Genomic DNA, 19484 nt, shown 5'->3' with positions numbered 1-19484 from the left:
TGGCGCTTGAACTCCATGAGGAATCATCTCTGAACGGCTGCATATATATGTAGATCCCCCATGAAGTCCAGACACTGGTGGTGGTGATTGCTGATGAGACTGAAGAGAAGATGGCAGATGGGAATAGACTGCAGATCCTGTAGAGAATGGCGGAGATGGGGAGGTGGTGGGGCGCAGGAACAGCTGTATGACAGGACTGAAGGAAAGAGAGAGAAGCACATTTAAACGGACCGCTACAAGATGATAGGCTCAGGCTGAAGTGTGGCGTTTTGCTATTGGTTGCTGAGATTGACAGGTGACTGGCAACAATGAGATAATGCACTAGACATAGAAATCTAGGTAATAGATGAGCATGCTTGAAGAAGGCAGAAGTTACCAGTTATGCCTGTATGTTTTAGAGTCTTCTGACTGAACTTTCGCTAAGCTTCATTACATTGAAAACAACAGCAAACACAATGATTGGCAACATAACAAGTACTTTATTTTCTGACAGGATCATACTGTGGCAAATTACAAATTAATGAGAAGTGCTCACCACAGATGTAACGTGCCAAAGTTATGGTCTATGAACCTAACTAATAGCAATAAGGTTATTATTTGGTTAGTGAAAGATGAAACCCTAACCTTGTCCCAGATTGTCAGCCTGACAATTTCCATTCTGTTTATGTACTTTGACAACACGGTAATAAACACTGAATCTAGGATGGTGCTTTCCCCTCATCGGCCCCAAAGTGAAAACATGATTATTTGCAACAGTACTTTGGTTAGTGTGGATTTTGCGCCAGTGTATCTGAGATTAACCTTACGTCTCCATGGTGCTTTAGAATCAAACTAACTGGTCTCATATCATTTACACCTCTCTCATCAGTATCTCACACAATCGCTGACCTTTTTATTTGCTCTTTTTTCTTTCTGCTCTGCATATTAAACGTGCATGTATTAGACAGATTCATGACAAACCAACACATGTTTTAATAATAAAACAGCTATAAATACTACTTGAACATTTTGTCAGAGAATTTTTCACCAGTAAAACTTGAACAAGCCAAGTCTACATATTTGGACGTTGCTGAGAAAGGAGGAGAGTGAGAGTCTGCACTCTTGGCTCAATGTTTATGGTTAAAAACAGAAGACTTTAACCCATCTGTTGGGTCGTGGTCTAAAACTCATTTGTTTATATTTTCAGGTGGATATTGTCCCACAGCGATCAACTCCAAGAGACACATTCATAGAAAAAATATTTTTAAAAAGGGCTAAGTTAGAAGGTTCTCATCTTCGAATAGGGAGCAACAACCCTAACCCTAACTCAACAACATAGCTGCAAATAAATAGGGTCCCCTATCATGGCAGTGACCTGTGTCATTGGTATAAAATCTGCTTTAGAGATCAATTCCGAAAATTGTTGTTGTATTCATTTGGAAAAGAGGTGTGTTTTGGGGCACGAGAAGAGAGAACTGGACAAACACATTCTGGCTGATAAGTCCAAAGACAAATTGACAGCCTGAAGGATGAAGAGACAGGCAGGGAAATATTCTGAGCAGCATGTCTTTGGATAGCTTTTATATTTTCTCAAGGGGTCACACTCAACAGAGTTCCTCCATTTCCATTTAACAAACACATAAACTAAAAGCCACGTCCTGCAGCTCTCATCCAAATACTTTGTTTGCTAAAACTAACAGACTTCTATCCACATTTGTTTCTGGCAGCGTCTACATATCAGCCACACAGACACATGACCTGCTCAGCTCATTCTGAGCCTTTGTAGTCATCTCTACAGTTGCATCACGTCATTGTTTATTATATGTTATTGCTAAGTAACTTGAAGAGCATCTCCGCTTTCAGGCCACAGCTGGAGCACATCTGAAACTCCACCTCCAACTCCAAGGAAACTATGTAGAGTTTATATTTTCAAAATAACAAGTTAAGATTCTGATTTCTGTGTTTTTTTCTGTAAGGGACAACCGGGCAAAGATAACACCCAACGAGGACCCAAAGGAGAACCCGGGAACCCAGGTTTACTGGTAAGAAACATCACATGTGTGCTCAAGTTCAAGTCCCACAAAGCACTGCTGCTAGAAACATCCAATCAGAGATCCTGTACTTAGGTTACATGATGACACCTGAGCAGGTTCACTTTGCTAGTGATGATCATAGGATATGGTATAAATGTTTGGGAATAGTTCAGTAAATATTCTGGGTTTAACCCTCCTGTTGTCCTCGAGTTAAGGAAGGAAGGGAGGAAGAAGGAAAGAAAGGAGGGAGGGAGGAAGAAGGAAAGAAAGGAGGGAGGGAGGGAAGAAGTAAGGGAGGAAGGAAGAAGGAAGGAAAGGAGGAAGGAAGGAAGGAAGGTAGGAGGGAGGGAGTAAGGAAGGAAGGAGGGAGGGAGGGAGAAAGGAAAAGAGGAAGGAAGGAAAGAAGGTCAGAGGAAAGAAGGAAGGGGGATGGTAGGGGGGAGGAAAGAAAGAGAAAAGGAGGGAGGGAGGGTGGAAGGACAGACGGAAGGAAGGAAGGGAGGAACAGTCAAAACAAACAAGGTCAATTTGACCCGGGAGGACGACACGAAGGTTAAAATATTCTAAAATAAGAAACTGAAAAAAGACCGACGGTCATAATACAATCCTAAAGTTCTGTGTCTCACTGTTCAGATGTTTTGAATTTATTATGTCATGGGAACTTTTTAAAAATGTAAACCAACACATTTTATCCATACAGCTCTGACAGGGTTAGGGTTAGAAAGTATTTAATCTGTCATTAGTTGAGTCACTCTGCTGAACTGTGATGTTTTCAAATCTGCAGGGAGTAAATGGACCAGACGGGCGGAAGGGTGATGATGGAGACATTGGAAACCAGGTGAGACTTTTTTTTTCATTATTCACTGCATGTGCAAATTAAAGCTTGATGCCACAGTGTTGACGTCACAGTAAACTGACAGACTGTATGATCCAGAACACAAACATATATTGAAGTGTAATTTAATAGGTAGATTCTTGATGTGTTGATGAAGAAGGAAACCACCGCTGACACGTCTCAGTTGTATATTTTAAAGGTTTTATTACAAAGAGATCAGTGTCACATGTCCAATCTGAGAGAGTCCTGGCCTGGAACTTCTCACAACACTATATATAGTTTCTTGTCTCCAAAAACTCCACCTTCTGAACAGATGGTCAGTCAAGAGACACAGCCCTGACCCCTCATTTATGACTAGCTTTAAACAAATGGTCAGTCTGGAGAAATAGCCTCTGGCCTGTCCTTTATGGCTAACTTTTAACCTTTAACCTAAGTAAACATCTACTGTTGGAAGATATAAAAGACAAAGATATGACGTCTCAAGTTATCACAGGATAAGGACAATCCAGACACTACAATATTCAGTTCATTACTGAGACATAGTGAGTGTTTGCTTATGAAATGATTTGGACGATTAATGGACTATCAAAGTACTTCTCTGTCCATTGTCTATTAGAGAGCTGCAACTGATGATTATTTAGATTTTTGATTAATTGTTTAACCCTCCTGTTGTCCTCCCGGGTCAAATTGACCCCATCTCTTTTGACTGTTCCTTCCTTCTTTCCTTCCTTCCTCCCTCTTTCTTTAATTTTTCCTTCGTTCTTCCCCTCCTTCCCTCTTTCTTTGCTCCCTCCTCCTTCCATATTTCTTTCCTCACTTCCTTCCATCCTTCCTTGCTTGCTTCCTTCCTTCCTTCCTGGCTCCTTTCCTTCCTCCCTTCCTTCTCTCCTTACTTCCTCACTCTTTTCCTCCCTCCCTCCCTCCTTACTCCCTCCCTCCTTACTCCTTTCCTTCCTTCCTCCCTCCCTCCTTACTCCTTTCCTTCGTTCCTTCGTTCCTTCCTTCCTTCTTTCCTCCCTTCCTCATCCCTTCCTCCTGTCCTTCCTTTACCTGAGGACAACAGGAGGGTTAATCAATTAATCAATCGCTGCAGCCGGTAGTAGAGAAACTGTCATTAACATTTTAGGAAAAACTACAGAGAGAAATAAATGTCTTTTCTTTACCTTTTACTTGATCTGGTCTGCTTGTTATTGTGTCTAACCAAGTGTCACTAACAATAGTAATGATGTTATATTGTTCACAATTGTTGACATGTACCTGAAACCAGTTTTTCTGCTATTCAGGGTCCAGATGGAAGAAGAGGTCTGTCTGGAAAGAAGGTAAGAACTCAGACAAATTATTTTTGTATAGAATGATTTTTCAAGTTTAAATAAAGACAATGATAATATATCTATGAAACACTTTCTGCAGGGTGGACCTGGACAGCCGGGAGAGACAGGACTCCCAGGTATCCAAGGTGCTCCTGGTCTTCAGGTGAGTGATCAGACAACAGCAACCATCCTGCTGAAGTTCTCTCCTTAGAGTTTATAGTTGTCCCTTCTCTGCATCCAACACCTCATCAACACGTGTGACAAACCTTTTAGTTTCCACACAATATGTTTAACATTCCCTCTGATCCACAGAGGAAGGCTGAGTTATATTACGATAAAATGTGATGTCATGTTATAGTCTCGCTCAGCTGTGGCTCAGCTAAGTGTGTAACTGGCAGAGGTTTGTTAATCAGTTTTTCAAGTCTCTGTTAAACAACAGTCAAGGAGCCCAAATGAACATTGAACCATGTTTATCTTGCTGTAATGATTCCAAGTAAGGGCTCGTCCATTTGAACCCGGGACCTCTCGAACCAAAAGCGAGAATCATACCCCTAGACCAACGAGCCACTTGCATACTAATGGATTTTCAAGTCTCTCTGAAGTCAGAGGCCCAACTAAACATTGAGCCATGTTTATCTTGCTGTAAAGATTCCTCCTGTTCATACTGACCATTAGAAGATCCTTTCATAATGCACTCATTGTAAATTTAAGACCATTGTTTGTTTCTCTGAGATTTTTTGTAACCAAAGTAAGGGCTCGTCTGGGATTTGAACCCGGGACCTCTCGAACCCAAAGCAAGAATCATACCCCTAGACCTATGAGCCACTTGTATACCAATGGATTTTTCAAGTCTCTCTCCAGTCAGGAGCCCAAATGAACATTGAACCATGTTTATCTTGCTGTAATGATTCCTCCTGTTCATTAGAAGATCCCTTCATAATGCTCTTATTGTAAATTCAAGACCATTGTTTGTTTCTCTGAGATGTTTTGTAACCAAAGTAAGGGCTCGTCCGGGATTTGAACCCGGGACCTCTCGCACCCAAAGCGAGAATCATACCCCTAGACCAACGAGCCACTGGCATACCAATGGATTTTTCAAGTCTCTCTGAAGTCAGAGGCCCAACTAAACATTGAACCATGTTTATCTTGCTGTAATGACACACAAATGTTTCTAACAGATTTTCACAACAGAATTTAGAACAACAGAACAAGAAGTTTTAGATAGAAGAGGATTTGTGTAGAGGGAGTCTTTCAGTGTGTTTCTGGAAGGAATGTGGAGTTCAGGAAGGGGGATTTGGCAGGTTTGGCTATCATTACTGGTGATTACACTTCCATGGAAATTCAGTGGAACTGTTTCAGGAAAGGGGGTGTATGTGTGTCTGTGACGTTTTTGGAAGAAACCTGTTTCCAATGTCTTTTATACGCTCTTTGCTCGTTAAATAGCATGCAAACATTAAATGAGCTTTATCTTTAAAAACATGTTTCTGCAGTGAGCATATGAGAATTGGGAAATCATTGCCAACTATCCTTTCTGCTGCAAAAGTTATTTAACCCTCCTGTTGTCCTCGAGTCAAGGAAGGAAGGGAGGAAGAAGGAAGGAAAGGAGGAAGGAAGGGAGGAAGGAAGGGAGGAAAGGAAAGAAGGAAGGAAAGGAGGAAGGAAGGAAAGGAGGGAGGGAGGAAGGGAGGACGGAAGGTAGGAGGGAGGGAGGAAAGAAGGAAGGAGGGAGGGAGGGAGAAAGGAATAGAGGGAGGAAGGAAAGAAGGACAGAGGAAAGAAGGAACAGTACATGACAGTACATCAAATAGTTGAAATATTTAATTCTGGACCAAAACGGTGGACTGAGAAGTTGACATCACCATCTATAGGGCCATGCTGCTAGCACTGGCTAAGTATCCAGATCTCTACGAGCCACTTTTATTATTATTGATCAAATTAAGGAGACATCAGCTGGTGAGCCAAAACTAGAACCTTGGACAAGGTTTCCCTTTTTATTGCTTTTTATTGTTAAGGTTTTCCATCTCGCCTGACCTTGCCAACGGTGGATAAGAGGTCAATTTCTGTGACTTTACAAAATGTACATGCTGACATTCACAGCAGCTTCTGGCAGTGATTAGTCAGCTGTGTGGAAGTGCGTATATCAGTCAGGGTTTATTTATTTATTTAAAAGGGACATTGCACATTAATAGACACATGTATCAATAAATACACATGTTGTCCCCTGGCAGGTCACACACACACACACACACACACACACACACACACTCACACACACACACACACACACACACACACACACACACACACACACACAACACACACACACACACACACACACACACACACACACACACACACACACACACAAAACAAGAAGTGGTCAGACAACACATCATTAGAACCAGTTCTGATCAACCATAATATGTCATCTTAGAGCGTAGGTTGAAGTGAAATAACACAACTGTATGGAGAGTGTGTTTTAAACATGTCCATGTTGTGTCTGCAGGGAAGCAGAGGGAATCCTGGTGGAAGTGGACCAAAAGGGATCTCTGGCTTTCCTGGACCTGCGGTGAGTAAATCACCTCCACAGCCTCATCTTCAACAATCAGAGAATGACTGTGGTCAGCATTGGTGTTTGCTTTGATCAAATAGCAACAAGTTCTTCTAGCAGGCAGAAGTCGTCAGTTGTTGGACATTTTTCCACTTTTTTCCAACTTTGATGTTTCATTACTATATTCTATTTCCCCTTATATGAAATAATTAGAAACAATTGTGCTGAATCTCTGTTCTGCTCCGTCAACGTTACTACTTCCAATAATGTACCTCTTTTTTTCTGCCTGTTCCACAGTTGAAAAAACAACAACAACAAGGAACTTAGAACATCCTGGCAAAAAGATCAGACTTAGAAAATAGATCAACAGAATGTTCTCACTTGTCTCTCATGGCTTCAGTATCTCCTCCTTCTTCTTCTTCAAGTACAAATCTCACAATGAATTTTCTGATGTCTCCAAGCATTGAGATGCTCCTTCCTGACTGTAAAAGAAAGTGGTGCCAATTGATGGAAAAAACGTTTTTGCTATCTCAGCTCATCTTTAGCTTTGTCCCCAGCTTTAGCTGTAGGTAGCTTAGTTCTTCCTGTTCTGACTCTGTTGGTTTTCCCACACCAACAGGGTAAACATGGACAACCTGGAGGCAAGGGACAAGTTGGACATCGTGGTCCTAATGGACAGAAGGTGTGTGACATAATTACCTGGGTCTCATCTGTAATTCAGTAAACACTTCAGCATGTTAAGAGTAGATAAAGGAAGACCAGATTTAGGGTAAAACTAACAAGTATTTATTCATAATCAGTTAATCTGACGATTACTTCCTCAATTAATTAAGTCAATAGAAACTCTATTAAAACGTTAGAAAATGGTGAAAAATGATTGTTGTTTCCCAACCCCAAAATGTCTTGTTTTGTCCCCACCATAATGTTGGAAAGTAAAATATGACTTCTTGTTGTTGAAGGGCCAACCAGGAAATCCGGGTGTAAAAGGTAATCCAGGTTCACAAGGACCCAGAGGAATGCCGGTGAGAAGCTGGGAAACCAGATGTGCTTATATGCACAGTATAATTTAAAGTATATATCTCTAAAGTGTATATTTCTCTGACTGTCAGTGTGTGATCTGTTTCAGGGTCAGGATGGTAGAGACGGTCGTGGACCCACAGGACCTGCAGGTAGCAAGGTAGAGGAGACCTTAATAGCTTCAAAGAAGTGCCTGTCATTTAAGGATATCCTCTTTATGTCTGTCTTCCACATGGAGCTTGGCTAGCATTTTCTCTTTGCTTCCAGTCTTTATGCTAAGCTAACTAGCCTAAACATGTCTTGGATCTGTCCTTGTACTGAAAGCAGAGTTGAAATCATAGACTGTATATAAAATGGATGTAACATCCGTGACGTCACCCATTGGTTTGTGGACCGCTGCTCGGAGTCGGAGGAGAAAATTTCCAGTGCATGCTGGGAAAAATAAAAACAAGGATTCTACTTATATGGGCATCAGGAGGAGCATGAGACACCCTCCTGAACCTGTGAACCAATCAACCTGTCAATCACGACGTAGCCACGCCCTAATGCATACCCTGCTTTATCATCACATATAAAATCAGGGAGGCCAAAATGTCCCAAATGAACATCATACTGCATTGAAGAAGGCTTTAAACTAGCGATTGAGACCATAAACACATTTTGAAAACGTTTACTGAGGTTAGAAATCAAGTGAGAAGTTGGTGAATTCTCCATTGACTTGTATAGAGACGGAAGTCCTTTTGACACCAAAACGGTCGCCCCTTGGTGGCCTTTTGATAGAATGCAGTTGTTAAGTTACTTCTGCGTTGGCATCATTTCAGAGGACCAGAACTCCCCGCCTGGTTGAAATCTTAAAAATGTTCTTTTATTGATACATTTATTCACATGAATACAAATGGCTTGAGATATGTGGATGACTACATCTTACTTTCTCTTTACAGGGAGATCCTGGTTTTCCTGGTTACCCTGGTCTTCAGGTGAATTCATTTATTTTCACTGATTTTATATCAGATGTGCTTGATCAAATCTAAACAAGACCAAAACAAAACTGCTGTCATTTTTTCTTGATTTCAGGGTGAGTATGGCCAAGAGGGAACCAAAGGACATCCGGGACATAAAGGGAACCCAGGTCGACCGGTGAGTCATGACAAACACAGCTTTCATCAGTGACTTTCAGTGGTGAAAAGTAACTAAGCACATTAACTCAAGTACTGTACTTACGTACAATTTTGAGGTACTTGTACTTTACTGTAGTATTTCCATGTGATGCTACTTTCTACATCTCAGAGGGAAATATTGTACTTTCTACTCCACTACATTTATTTGACAGCTTTAGTTACGTTTCAGATTCAGATTTGACACAATGGATAATATAACAAGCTTTATAAATACAACACATTGTTAATGATGAAACCAGACAGCAGTGTGTAGTCGGCTCACATTTCAGATGTCTATGAGTTGTTAACAGCTCCACCAAATACTGATTTTTCCCTCTAAACTTCTCACATGCTTTCATTTCAATAAATGTTCAAATGATCCAATATTTCAGCAAAAATCAAACATTAGAGAAAAAGTCCAGAAACTGAAAACACATTTGTGTTTCAGAACTTGGTTTTTTCTTCTTTCCTCTCCCATTAATCATCTCACCACCCCTCACATTTATCTGCTGACCCTTTGGAGGGGCCCCACCCCTAGGTTGGGAACCACTGGACTAAACTAGCTAACTGTATATAAAGTAGTGTAAACTAGCTCCACCTCCAGCAGCTACAACAGTAACATGCTGCTCTAACACTGATGCTTCACTATTAATAATCTAATGATGTCATAATAATAATATATCAGTCAGAGGACCAAACCACTACTTTACTGTAATACTGCATACTACATCACTCATAATACTGCAGTACTTTTACTGTAATACTGCATACTACATCACTCATAATACTGCAGTACTTTTACTGTAATACTGCATACTACATCGCTCATAATACTGCAGTACTTTTACTGTAATACTGCATACTACATCGCTCATAATACTGCAGTACTTTTACTGTAATACTGCATACTACATCGCTCATAATACTGCAGTACTTTTACTGTAATACTGCATACTACATCACTCATAATACTGCAGTACTTTTACTGTAATACTGCATACTACATCACTATAATACTGCAGTACTTTAACTGTAATACTGCATACTACATCACTATAATACTGCAGTACTTTTACTGTAATACTGCATACTACATCACTATAATACTGCAGTACTTTTACTGTAATACTGCATACTACATCACTCATAATACTGCAGTACTTTTACTGTAATACTGCATACTACATCACTCATAATACTGCAGTACTTTTACTGTAATACTGCATACTACATCACTCATAATACTGCAGTACTTTTACTGTAATATCTTATTAAGCTCATAATACTTTTATATTTTATATTCTTATATTCTTACATTGCTGTATTGTTACTTTTACTGAAGTAAAGGATCTGGTTGTTGAAGGATTTTTCACTACTGTTGACTTTTTATTTCTTCGACTGGTGCAGGGAAACACAGGCAGACCAGGCGATGGAGGCGGGCCCGGAGACAAAGGAGGACCAGGACACAACGTGAGTGAGGGATGGAAGGAGTATCATCATCAACATCATCATCATCTTTTAAAGAGAAGAGAAAATCCAACCACCTCTCTTAATGCAGCAGCAGACAGTCAGTAATGACTTAAGTGTAGCTAAAAGAATGTAGATCAATCATTGTTCTTCTTTTCCTCCATCCAGGGTCCCAAAGGCCCTCCAGGTGACCGCAAATCTGTAAGTCCACCTGAAAGTCACTTCACCTGCCACCATTAAAGGAATTATATTATCAAAACATGCAAATGGTATTTTAATAATTTAATACTTCTTCTATGTTGTCAGCAATGTGAGCTGATCAACCTCATCAGAGACAACTGTGGTAAGTGTTAAAGCATTGATTCACTTAGAGAAAAAATAATCAAACAAATTGCTAAAACTTTATTTATATTAAGTTAAAACGTATTCAATTGCTTCAGTAAGTCTCCAGTGCAAATCTTATTGTTATTTTTCTCCTCCACACAGTATGCTGCGATGGTACGTATCTCCATTTTATCACTCTGAAAATATGGTAAGTATAGTTTACTATTTCAATTTATCATTTCTTTGGTATCATTTCACTTTTGTTGTTTTTGGACAGAGAGTCAGTTACATAATACCCTCAAATTGTTTACAGCTAGCTACACCCCCACAGTCCTGAGAAAAGATTTAATCATTCAAAATAATGAAAAACACTTGTGTGAGTGGGCCATGTGATTGTGCAAATGAAGCAAGAGTGTAGGTTTGGTTTTAGCTTTGGTGGGAACATTTTATTTCAGATGATCAAATGACTGTGTATGTGTGCTTGCTCTCCGTCACTCCTTTCTCTTTTTTAGTTCCTTTTAACTATGGCGGCAGCTGTCTCAGCACTTAGAGTCCAAGACAAATTTCTCTTTGGGGACAATAAAGTATCTATCTATCTATCTATCTATCTATCTATCTATCTATCTATCTATCTATCTATCTATCTATCTATCTATCTATCTATCTATCTATCTATCTATCTATCTATCTATCTATCTATCTATCTATCTATCTATCTATCTATCTATCTATCTATCTATCTATGTATCTATCTATCTATCTATCTATCTATCTATTTTTTTATTATTATTGTTGAAATGATAATTAATATGCTGGAAGCCACTTTATATACATGATATCATTACATGAATATCTTTGTGTCTTATATTTACATCATGAAAAAGACTCAAATTCGTCGATCTCTTTCCACCATTGACAGCGGTGCCACAGTTTGAAACATGTTTGTCCAGTTTGGGGTTTTATGTGCTCAGTAGTTTTACATTGTTCTCCATCTTTCTCATCATTAACTCTTCCAGATCCGAAGAAGGCATGTCCAGCTTACCCCACTGAACTGGTGTTCGGCCTGGACATGTCGGAGGACGGGGGTCCTTTCGATACGCAGCACAAAGCCCTCATCTCTCTATTGGAGGACATTTCCATCGCTGAGAGCAACTGTCCGACAGGCGCCCGTGTGGCCGTGGTGGGATACAGCAATGTCACCAAGTACCTGATCCGTTTCCAGGACTACCGCCGCAAGGCCCAGCTCCTTGAAGCTGTGAAGAACATCACCCTGGAGGGCAAAACCAAAGGGCGCCATCTGGGAGACGCCATGCACTTTGTGGGTCGGAATGTCTTCAAACATACCCGTGCAGGAGCTTTGATGAGGAAGGTGGCTGTATTTTTCACCAACGAACCGTCACAAGATACAAACGAAATTGTTACCGCTGTGATGGAATATCGGGGTTTCAACATCACCCCTGTAGTCATCTCACTGAGGAACGCTCCTCGTGTTAGTCAAGCGATGGCGGTGAGTTTGATTTGTTAGCAGTGCTCTGTTGTCTCATAGGAATCGCATCCAAACATGTTATCACTTCAGCTGTCAAAGTGTCCCACAGTGAGCTCTCACTTCAGAGTAAATCCTTAAGAGCTGAAACAATAAGTCAATTAATCAACTGACATGAATAGTTATCGTCAACTACTTTGATAATCCTTTAATTGTGTCACTTGTCAAGCAAATAAAGCCAAACATTCTCTGGTTCAAGCTTCTGAAATCCTGAAACCCATCTTTGGGTTTTGGACCATTAGAGAAACAAAACATTTGAAAACTTCACTTGGGAAGTTGTGCAGGACTCTTTTTGATATTTCATTGACTAAACAATTGATCTGATCTCAATCAGCTAATCATTTGGTCTATAAATCATTGTAAAACAGAGTCAAATGCACAATATGCTAGAGCACAATGTTATGCCATTAAATGTCTTTTTTGTCCAAAACTCAAAAATATATGATTTACTATCATATAGGACCAATAAAAGCTGCAATTTCCCACATTTCCCAACTCATAGATTTGCGAGGTTTTTTTTCTAGCCAATCTATCGATCATGTTCCCCTTATGACCCCAATGCACCATCAAAGAAAAAAGAGAAAGAAGACAAATTAGCGGGAGCAGTGCATCTCTGTGTGTGCGTGTGTGTATTTTAGGCTTTATAAATATCCATTGCAGATAGAGTAGGCCTGTATATAAGGAGAAACGTGGTGTGGAGTTGTTAGATAGAGGGTTATGGCAGCTTAGTGGGTTCAAATCCCGGTGCTGGCATCGTAGGTCTCCCACACACAGGGGAGCAGCCAACGTGGCCACCCACCCACCACATACCTCCCAACAAAACTTAAAAACCAGGCAGGCAAGGATGTTTTAATTTCTATTCATTCTTTTTATCCTTTGGTTATTCATGGGTATTATAGGGTTTGAAATTGGTTGTTGGGATGTGTTGTGCAATAAAACCATGTTAATCATTATAAAATTGATAATAAACCCTGAAGGTTAGGGTATGAGCTTCTAAAGCATTGCTCAACAGCCTGGCTTAGGGTTATCTTGAGAGCCTCCGATAAAGCCCTGTTATCTATTCCCTCTGGGGAAGGGTACTGTCAGGGGTCAGCTTACCTGAAGAATTTAGACTAGAATATTCACTGCCTTCTTTTACATCCTCAGAACTTACTTCTACTGTATGGCTTTTGCTTAATATTTTTATCTGATTCACTCATGTGTTACTTTTAAATGTTTTATGTGCTATTTTCTTAGTTGACTTACCTGGGAGTGAAAGTGCTATATAAATAAAGATTATTATTGTAATTATTATGAGATGGTCATTGGATGCCTACTAATCGTGTAATCTTTCATGACTTTGCCTGACATACATATGTGATGGATAAGGTGCCTGGGACTCATGTCATTGTTCCACCCGACAGCATTAACATCAGTCCTCTTTTGTTTTGCCACGTTTACACATGAGCAGCTAAGAGCACATTGTCCACCCATTTGTCAAGTCATGAACACGTTGTAAAAGTTGTCCAAGTAGTTGAGAGAGGGCAAAAATAATCTGACATGCAGGTATTTTCAAGACATTATGAAGCTTTTCACATTATCTTCACTTTGAAACATTACACAGACTAAAAGGGAGTAAGGGAGTGTTTCGTGGCTTTTTGGCTTTTTGGCCTGCAAACAAATGAACAAATACTGAACCTGACAACTAAATCACTATGTTGGATAGTAAATACAAAATTAATGTAGTTTTAAGCCTAAAATGACATGTCTGGAATTTTTTTTCCTAAGATTTCCTAAGAGCTTACTGATACCATTCTCAGCCACTGAAGTGAATCTTTTTTTTGGTAAGGGTATATTGAGTGGTAAATAATGACAGCTGCTGTTTCATCCCAGGTTGATGACACAGGACACTCCGTCTTCACGGTGCTGGACCAGGACGCTAATCTGCGCAAAGTCAAGAACTGTGTAATCTGTTACGGTAAGCTTTGAGCCTCATGCTTAAATTAACATTAAATATGTGATTAAAGTGAGAAATGGACAAGAAGGCTAAGCCTGTGCATCCTGTCAAGTAAACTCATGTTGGTTGTTTGCATCCAGAATCAAATTGTTTCTGTCACTAAACAGTTTTCATGATCTTATCTTAAGTCCGACATAACACAAATATTGCAGAACATTCATTTCAGAATATAACAGATGCCTTTTTTTCCCATTAATAAGTTCCTCCAAGTACCTAGTAGTAAGTACCTTCAACAATTGCAAATCAGGTCAACATTTTTAATGATCCAGAACCATTTTACAACCAAAGAATCAGAGTTTCTGAATGTTTCCTTCTGTTTCTTCAGACCCCTGCAGACCTGAACAAGAGTGCTCCTTCAAACAGGAACCTCAGGAAGTGGATCTGGACCTGGTGATGGTGGCTGACAGCTCCAGGCTGATGCAGGCTGATGAGTACGCTGGTGTCCAGCAGCTGTTGGGCTCTGTGGTGGAGCAGCTGGCTGTGAGCTCGCAGCCCCGCCTGGCTGATGGGAAAGTCCGAATAGCTGTAGTCCAGAGCGGAACTCAGACTCCCAAGTTGGAGTTTGGCCTGCAGACATACCAGAACCCTCAGGAGATGAGGAGGCACCTGATCACAGCCATGCAGCAGCAGGGCGGCTCCTCAGCACTGGGACAGACGCTGGAATACACTCTGAGAGAGGTGCTCCGGAAGACCAGCCAGTCCCGCAGGAGGAAGGCAATTCTGACTGTGGTGGGCACCCATGCGGCTTACGAGGACCGGGCCAGACTAAAGTACATCTCCCAGAAGGCCAAGTGTGAAGGGGTGGCGATGTTTGTGGTGACGGTGGGCGACCGCTACGACCGGACGCAGGTGGAGGAGCTGGCCAGTCTGCCTGTACAGCAGCACCTGATCCACGTTGGGCGGCTGAGGCCCGACGAGCAGGGCTACGCCCAGCGCTTCTTCAGGGTCTTCCTCTCTGCTCTCAACAGTAAGAACAGACTCTCTCAGACAGTAGAGGGATACAAGTTGTCTTCAACTTTCCTACAGGTCAACAACTTAGCAATGCACAATAAAGAAGAAAAGACAGAATTAAAATAACTATTACATTTTGAACTATAAATAACACTTGATTCATACAAACAGTGAGTAAAAGCTATGTCCATAATAGAGTCTGACAGTGATGCGCACAGAAGCTTTAGATGTTGTTGTGGGTTCAGCTGGTCATTTTTGATCCAGTGTTTAGACATTTTCCTTCCCTTCATTTTGTTTGTAAGTAACAAGAAACATTTATATATTCTCCTCTTCTGTTTTCAGAGGGAAGGAACTCATATCCTCCTGTTTCTTTAAAACGGACCTGCGACAAGCTGCAAGAGCCGACCACAGGTGCTTTGGCACCAACCTTCGATCTTAACGGGTAACTCACACTAAATTACAATTTACACAATTACACATTTTTAGGTCAAATGACATCTCGACCTGTAAGTAAATCTTTATGTTAATATAAAGCATGTCTTAAATACACCGAATTTACACATTTTCTCAGCACAGATCCAGTAGCCACCAAAACATGTTGGTAAATGTTTCTGACAATAAATGTAATAAAAATGTCACATCTTTAAAATGAATTCAGCTGTTTAATTAAAGAGAGTGAATATTGGATTCAGCAGGTGGACAGAACGACTCCAAATGAATGATAATGTTGATCAGTAGCTGTTGGATGTGGGAATAAACAGCTGTTTACATGTCAACTTAAAGCTGATGATGAGCCAGATTTCTTTCTGATGAAAACTAGTAAACCAAGAGAAAAAAGAAATTGGAGATGTAACCTTTATGTAATCTGACTGTGTTACTGCTGTGTGTTCAGTCTGGGGTCGGCAGAGCTGATGGATGAGGGCGTGGAGGAGCAGGAGCAGATTGGAGTAAAGCCCACACAGCTGGATATCATTGAAACTTTGAAAACAGAGGACGGAAAGAGTTTACTGCCAGTAGCTAACATCAAAGGTAACACAAACACACCTCTTTACACCCAAAAACACACATCCTGTCCTAAAACAAATAAAATACACAAATAAAACACATTTTATTTGTGTATTTTATTAGTTTGTCTTGCGTACTTGCGTGTGCCAGAATGGTGGATTTTATACATAAACTGTGGTTTCAATAAATATTGATGTACAGAACCACATTTATTAAATGTCTTCTAGCAGTGTTTAGCGACCTTTAGTGGTTTTCTTTCCTCAGACTTTCAATATGTCACATAATATAATATAATATAATATGATATTATACAGCAATTTGAAAGAGTTGATTGTGTTCACATCTCATGTCAGCACACAGAAAACATATGATGAGTTTGTGCAGGTATGAACGTTTGTTGAGTCTGACTTGGAAGAAAGCTGTATTAGTTTGAAAAAAGTAAGTTATCCTCGATGTGTTATGAGGAGTGAAGCAGGAGACTGTAGATAAAGCAAAGCTGGAGGATGATGTCTTTATTCCAGGCTCAGGTACAGGCAGAGTAAAACTGAACTGAACACATAAAGAATAACGCAGCAGAGCAATCTGAACAAAGGATCCAAACAGACTGAACTGAAAACCAGGACTTAAATACAAACTGAACTAATGAAAGAACAAATAGGGGAGTACACAGGGAGTAGGACAGGACTAACGAGCCTGATGCAGGAGAACCCTAACCCTAACCCTTTGGGACACAAGAGGGAAACAGACCCAACAGACAACCAAAAACCCAGAAAACCCAAAGACCCCTCTTTACACAAGTGGACAGCAGAGACACATTTCTGTTCACATCTGTCTCTATTATGCGTCTCCAGTTGACCACTTGTGATTTTGTTGCTGTCTACATCAACACTGCTAGAAGCTCAGAATTATTACATCAGTAAGACAAGTGTCAGATTTGTTTTCAGTGCTAAAGAGCTCAGATCTAATAAAATGTTTCAAGAACTTATATACACGTATGAGCTATTCCAACTGTTCATATTACTGCAACCACATACATCAACCGTTTACCAAAACAATCTCCACATCCTCCATCGATTACGTATTTTTCTGTTACGTCATGACTGGGGACACGTAAGGACACATTAGCATTTACACTACACATGGTTTGTGGTCAAATGGGCCCCAGACCACCCTGCAAGTGGTTTGAGTGAGCAGATAACAGTGCATCTTGGTGGTTGTTTTCACTTGTATTTATCGCCGTCCACTTGTGATCAGATCTCCCAAGACACATGTTAATGCCAGGTGTAAAAAGGGTTCATCAGTAGGTTCAAGAAAGAAAGAAAACACACACTATAAACTTAAGTAAGCTGCAAGATAATCAGAGAAACATATCAACTCCAAGTCCAAAATACAGATCTATTCTATTATCCAAAAACTGCTGGATACAACTAAAGCTGGAAGCTCCGTGAAAGAAGTCGGAAACACATTCACAAAATAATCTGGTCAATGAACAAATGTTCTACTTAACAAAACTATTGATTAGTGCAGCTACAAGAAAAGATTTGTGAGCTAAATTATGTAAACTCCCTCATGTTGTCAGTTCACTGATATACACTATATGGACAAAAGTATTGAGACACTTGGCCATCCCATTCCAAATCCATAGACATTAATATGGAGCTGGTTCCCCCTTTGCAGCTACAACTGCTTCCACTCTTCTTTGAAGCTTTTCCACAAGATTTTGGAGTGTGTCCACAAAATAATTTTTGCCCATTCATCCAGAAGAGCATTTTTGCAGTCAGACACTAATGTTGGACAAGAAGGCCTGTTCGCAATCTCTGTACCTTGACCTTGCTTTGTTCACTGGCACACATTCCTGCTGGAACAGAAAAGGGTCCTCCCCAAACTGTTCCCAAAACATTGAAAGCACAGAATTGTCCAAAATGTCATGGTGTGCTGAAGCATGAAGGTTTCCCTTTAGTGTAACTAAGGAGCCTAGCCCAACCCTGAAAAACAACCTCATACCATTAACCCTCCTCCACCAAAATACAGTTGGCACAATGCAGGCAGGTAATGTTTTCCTGGCATCTGCCAAACCTAGACTGATCCATCAGACTGTCAGGCAGGGAAGCATGATTTGTCACTCCACAGGACACGTTTCACTGCTCCACAGTCCAGTGGCAGCGAGCTCTACACCTCTCCATCCGACAACCGGTATTGTGTTTTGTGAGGTATTGTGTCAGGCTTGTATACAGCTGTTCGGCCATGGAAAACCATTCCATGAAACCACCGGCACACAGTTTCTGTGCTGATGTTCGTACCAGAGGAAGTTTGGAACTCTGCACTAATTGAGTCAACAGAGTGTTTGTGACTTTTACGCACTATGCGTCTCAGCACATGTTGATCCCTGTGACTTTACGTGGTCTACACCTCGTGACTGAATTACTGTTGTTCCTGAACGCTTCCACTTTTCAATAACACCACTTCCAGTAGACTGTGGAATATCTGGCAGGGAAGATATTTCACAAACTGACATATTGCAGTGGTGGCATCCTAAGACAACACCAAGTTTTAATTCACTGAGCTCTTGACCCAGCCTTTCACAAATGTTTGTAAAGGCAGACTGCATGGCTAGGTGCTGGATCTGAATGAAACACCTGAATTCAGTGATTAAGAAGTGTGTCCCAATACTTATATGTATCCAAATAGTGTACGTCTATAATTCCACTCTTCAGGATAAAAATATGAAAATGTTTTTGCATGAGTCCCACTGTTGAGTGTAACACTTCAATCTCTCTTCTGTTTCCATCCAGATGCCAGATGTTTGCTCAAAAAAGACCCCGGCAGCTGTGGGAACTAGACCATAAAGTGGTTCTTCGACAGCGAAAGCAGCCAATGCTTCTGGTACACCGGCTGTGGCGGCAACAGCAACCGCTTTGAGACGCGGAAGGCTTGTGAGAAGGTTTGTCTGTGGAAGAGTCGATGAAGAGGATGTTGGACACCTTCAGAAAAAAAACAACTGTTCAAGGAAATAACCATGAAGACTTCTGAAATGATTTAAGAACATTTATTCACGGCTGGGCTTTTTTTTTGTTTTTATTTTTTTATTTTTATGTCCACTACTCTTTTGCACTCTTTCTGTTGAATGTTGATTCCTTCTTTCACACTTATCTGACCGAGACCAGAGCTGTAAACGCTTCTTTCAGGATTTTTATAAACACATCAGGTGCTATTTAAAAAAAAGAAAGTCAGGTCACATGGTTCATCTGGAGTCAATGCAACAAGTGACCATTTTACATTTTGTTCTGTTTCTGATTAAAATTCATATTTCACATCA

At 40.5% G+C, this 19484-nt stretch overlaps 1 protein-coding gene and 1 non-coding gene across 2 annotated transcripts in view; one reads left to right on the top strand and one right to left on the bottom strand.

The window, feature by feature from the left end:
- Positions 1 to 19484, top strand: part of LOC133983135 (collagen alpha-6(VI) chain-like) — a 38210-nt gene extending 18726 nt beyond the window's left edge. The window contains exons 19-38 of the mRNA XM_062422094.1: positions 1956 to 2021; positions 2797 to 2850; positions 4131 to 4166; positions 4258 to 4320; positions 6664 to 6726; positions 7328 to 7390; positions 7668 to 7730; positions 7835 to 7885; positions 8667 to 8702; positions 8800 to 8862; positions 10290 to 10352; positions 10518 to 10550; positions 10656 to 10692; positions 10836 to 10847; positions 11690 to 12180; positions 14089 to 14173; positions 14538 to 15179; positions 15506 to 15605; positions 16056 to 16192; positions 18961 to 19484. Of these exons, the coding sequence (XP_062278078.1) occupies positions 1956 to 2021; positions 2797 to 2850; positions 4131 to 4166; positions 4258 to 4320; positions 6664 to 6726; positions 7328 to 7390; positions 7668 to 7730; positions 7835 to 7885; positions 8667 to 8702; positions 8800 to 8862; positions 10290 to 10352; positions 10518 to 10550; positions 10656 to 10692; positions 10836 to 10847; positions 11690 to 12180; positions 14089 to 14173; positions 14538 to 15179; positions 15506 to 15605; positions 16056 to 16192; positions 18961 to 19007 (2205 nt within the window). The 3' untranslated portion in view covers positions 19008 to 19484. The remainder of the gene's footprint in view (positions 1 to 1955; positions 2022 to 2796; positions 2851 to 4130; positions 4167 to 4257; positions 4321 to 6663; positions 6727 to 7327; positions 7391 to 7667; positions 7731 to 7834; positions 7886 to 8666; positions 8703 to 8799; positions 8863 to 10289; positions 10353 to 10517; positions 10551 to 10655; positions 10693 to 10835; positions 10848 to 11689; positions 12181 to 14088; positions 14174 to 14537; positions 15180 to 15505; positions 15606 to 16055; positions 16193 to 18960) is intronic.
- trnap-ugg (transfer RNA proline (anticodon UGG)) lies at positions 5160 to 5231 on the bottom strand. Its single transcript has one exon. It is a non-coding gene; the product is annotated as a tRNA-Pro (tRNA).

Source organism: Scomber scombrus, chromosome 7 (assembly GCF_963691925.1).
Source record: "Scomber scombrus chromosome 7, fScoSco1.1, whole genome shotgun sequence".
Taxonomy (NCBI): Eukaryota; Metazoa; Chordata; class Actinopteri; order Scombriformes; family Scombridae; genus Scomber; species Scomber scombrus.
Note: the sequence above shows the minus strand (reverse complement) of the source record. Positions and strands in the feature narration are given on the sequence as shown.